At 38.9% G+C, this 3,709-nt stretch overlaps 1 protein-coding gene across 1 annotated transcript; it reads left to right on the top strand.

Moving 5' to 3' along the window:
• The first annotated feature begins 2,570 nt into the window (after positions 1 to 2,570).
• Positions 2,571 to 3,503, top strand: LOC103546780 (olfactory receptor 8S1-like). Its single transcript, XM_008513599.1, has one exon. It carries the CDS (start codon positions 2,571 to 2,573, stop codon positions 3,501 to 3,503), a length of 933 nt encoding a protein of 310 aa, XP_008511821.1.
• The last annotated feature ends 206 nt before the right edge of the window (positions 3,504 to 3,709 follow it).

The following is a 3,709-nucleotide window of genomic DNA, read 5'->3' as shown; positions in this document are numbered from 1 at the left end:
CTGCCCCCTGTGGATGAGGCTTCTGTAGGCACTGATTAGTTATCAGATAAATCTTCTTCCAACTCTTTACAGCTAGAAGAGGAGCTCCACACTCCTCCGCATTTATTTTCCTTTCCAGTCTCCTTCCTGGTTGGTTTGCTTTTGAAACTGGAATTAAAGTTCGGGATATTCCTCAAGGAGAGGCTCTACATAGTCGGTCTGATTTGCTTCATCCTTCCTATTCTTTCTACATTTAACAAATCTTGATTAAGGACTCATCATGTGCCTCGAGCTGCCATGTGTGTTCAGAGTATTCAAAGTAATAAAGAGCTTAATACCTATCCTCAAGGAACACACAGTTTAAATGAGAAAGAAAAGAAAAGAAAAGAAAAACACCTACTACTAAATGCCAAATTAAGATATATATCTAAGTGAGGGCACAAAAAAGTCCAGAGAATACATTACTGAAATAGGACACACAGTGGAGAGAAGCAGGTATGCTAAAGAACATGGGAATCAGGTAGCCAAGGCTTAAATAAAATCACAGATATTGTAGTTATATGTGGATGTAAGGCTTATCCTCTCCTTTCCTCTGTCAGTACAGGCAAGTTTTCACAAGATTTTTTAGCTTCAGTTTCCTCATTGTAAAAATCAGGACAATGCAACCCTCCTAGTTTTTGTTGTGATAAATAAATGGGGGGTGGGGGAGGAAGTAAAATATTTAGCAATACCTAGAACATAAATGGCACCAAAGAAATGATAGATGTCATTATATTTCACAGTTTATGTGATTCCATGTTTATGGATTTCCAGAATGAAAAAAACAAATGTATGGTAATGAAAATCAGAATAGTGATTTCATCTGATGGGGAGATGACTGAAAAGGAGCATGAAGAGATCTTTCTGGCATGATGGAAATGTTCTGTATCTTCATCAGTATGATGTTACAATGGTGTATACATTCTTCAAATTTTCAAATTTTTGCATTTTAATGAATGTACATGCATAATTGTTTTTATTATTATTTATCCATTTTGTTGCTTGTATCAATTGTTTGTTTCTCACTAAATAGAATTCCATTGTATGAATATACCACTGCTTTTTTTAATCCATTGTTTATCTTTTGTCTTTGAAGTTCATTTGGGTTCTTTTTTTCCTGCTTATGGTAATTAGGGAAAAAAGGTGCCACGAACATTCTTGCACAAGTCTTTTTGCCAACATATGCGTTCATTTTTCTAAGAGTGGAATTGCTGGGTCATAGAGTAAGTGTATGTCTACTCATAGTAGTTGTAAGAAACTATCCAACTTTCCAAACTGATTATACTATCTTATATTCCCACAAGAAAAGTTGCAGTTGTTCCACACTTTTTCTAACAGTTGGCAATTTAGCTCTTCTGATGAGTGTTTAGTGGTATCTTATTGTGGTTTTATTTTACATTTCTCTGATGACTGATGATGTTATACAACTTTTTATAAGCCTAGCCATTCTGATACTTTCCTTTATGAAGGCCTTGTTCTATTCTTTTGTCCACTTTTGTATTGGATTATTTGTCATTTTTACTATTATAATGTTTATTGTCATTGATATATTTATTGTTGATTCATAGGGATTTGTTCTATAAGTGTGTACTTCATTTGACATTTTCTCCCAGTCTTTAGCTTGCTTTCTCTTTCTCAGTTTTTTTTTTTTTTTGAGAAAGATTAGCCCTGAGCTAACATTTGCTGCCAGTCCTCTTTTTGCTGAGGAAAATTGGCCCTAAGCGAACATCTGTGCCCATCTTCCTCTACACTATATGTGGGATGCCTGCCACAGCACGGCTTGGTAAGCGGTGCATAGGTCCAAGCCCATCATCTGAACCAGCGACTCTGGGCCTCTGAAGCAGAGCACAGGAACTTAACTGCTATGCCACCAGGCTGGCTCCACCTTTTCTCTTTTTTAATGGTTCCCTTGATGAGCAATTCAGCTTTGTTTTACCTTTATTATTTCTTTAGCTTTGTTTTTTAACTTTAAAATGTAGGTTTAGCAATTTCCTCCCTATTTCAAGTCCCTAACACACACACAACTTTCAAAGTTGTTTCTAAGATTAAACGTTCCAAATATATGAAAGATAATAATAAAAAGGAAAAAGGTAACACAAAGAATATATAATTAAGTAGTGATGAACTATTACAGTGTTTTGAATGGGAGGCGAAGGCTGAAACTGAGAAGAACAAGAAAGATTAGAACATCTGCCGAAAGTGAGCTCTTGACCAGAATATTCAAAATCAAAGACCCAGTTTAAATAGACACAACATTATTCAAGAGTCAGATCTGAAAAATTATGCGAATTTCTCTAGAGTTATTTGTAAGGAAAGAGCAACAAATGGAAAGAGCTCAGAAGGTTCAGGACTTGTGCACCAGGAAATCAACATAGGGAAGGGCATTCTTCAGCGGACTCCATGAGAGTTATGAGACAACTATGGCAATAATGGGAAGCTGAAGAAAAAAAGTATGTGATAGAATGGGTGGAAACTCTGGGTTGTACCCAAAGAAGAGACAGTTGATGCTTCATTCCTCTTTCTGTTTTCTTCCAAAGGATTATCATCTTTAGATGGCCTTGGGAAACCACAGCACCGTCATTGAGCTCTTCCTTCTTGGGCTGCCTGTTGATCATCACATCCAGGTCCTACTCTTTGTGCTTTTTCTGGCAATTTGCCTCTTCGCTCTGTCTGGGAATCTATTGATGATCCTGTTTATCAGGGCCAATTCTCACCTTCACGCCCCCACGTACTTCTTCTTGAGTCACTTCTCCTTCCTGGATCTCTGTTGCTCTTCAGTCACTGTCCCCAAGATGCTAGAGAACATCTTGTCTGAGAAGAAAACCATCTCAGTGGAGGACTGTTTGACCCAGGCCTTCTTTGTGTTTGACTCTGGGGGAAGAGAGCTGTGCCTCCTTGCAGTGATGGCTTATGACCGCTATGCTGCCATCTGCTACCCTCTACTCTATGGTCAGATGATGAGCAATGAGCTGTGTGTGGGACTGGTATGGGGATCTTGGGGCCTGGCCTTTTTAGATGGTTTCATCAACACCCTCCTAGCTTGGAATTTGGACTTCTGTGAGACTCAAGTCATCTCCAACTTCATTTGTGAGATACCTTCTCTATTCCCTCCATCCTGTTCCAATAGCTCTAATAATTTTGAGGCCTTTCTCTTCTCTGTGCTCCTGCATGCCTTTGGGACTTTTCTCCTGGTTTTCTCTTATGCTCGCATTATCTCCACCATCCTGAGTATCAGCTCCACCTTAGGCAGAAGCAAGGCCTTCTCTACCTGCTCCTCCCACCTCACTGCAGTAACCTTATTTTATGGCTCAGGCTTGCTTCGTTGTCTCATGCCGATCTCAGGTTCCCCATGTGAGTTGGTTTTTTCCATGCAGTACTGTGTGATCACTCCCCTGGTGAATCCCCTTGTCTACAGCCTAAAGAACAAGGAATTAAAAGCATCTCTAAAAAACATGTTGCAGAAAAATTTACAACATCTCAGGTAGCAGAGAACAGGCAGAGGATAATTGGGAAACAGGATGGAATTACAGAAAGACACCTCAATAACAGACATTAAGGAAAAATTTCGGTTGCTCATAATGTCAGACACGGCAAGCTATCTTGAAAAGCCTCCTTTATTGGAAATGCACAAAAAATATAGCAGCAAAGTATTTGCTTGCTTTGGTTCATATTTTGTCTTTCTCAGAGGCAG

This window comes from Equus przewalskii, chromosome 5 (assembly GCF_037783145.1).
Source record: "Equus przewalskii isolate Varuska chromosome 5, EquPr2, whole genome shotgun sequence".
NCBI classification, from domain to species: domain Eukaryota; kingdom Metazoa; phylum Chordata; class Mammalia; order Perissodactyla; family Equidae; genus Equus; species Equus przewalskii.
The sequence above is the reverse complement of the archived record's forward strand: the minus strand, read 5'-3'. Positions and strand labels throughout refer to the sequence as shown.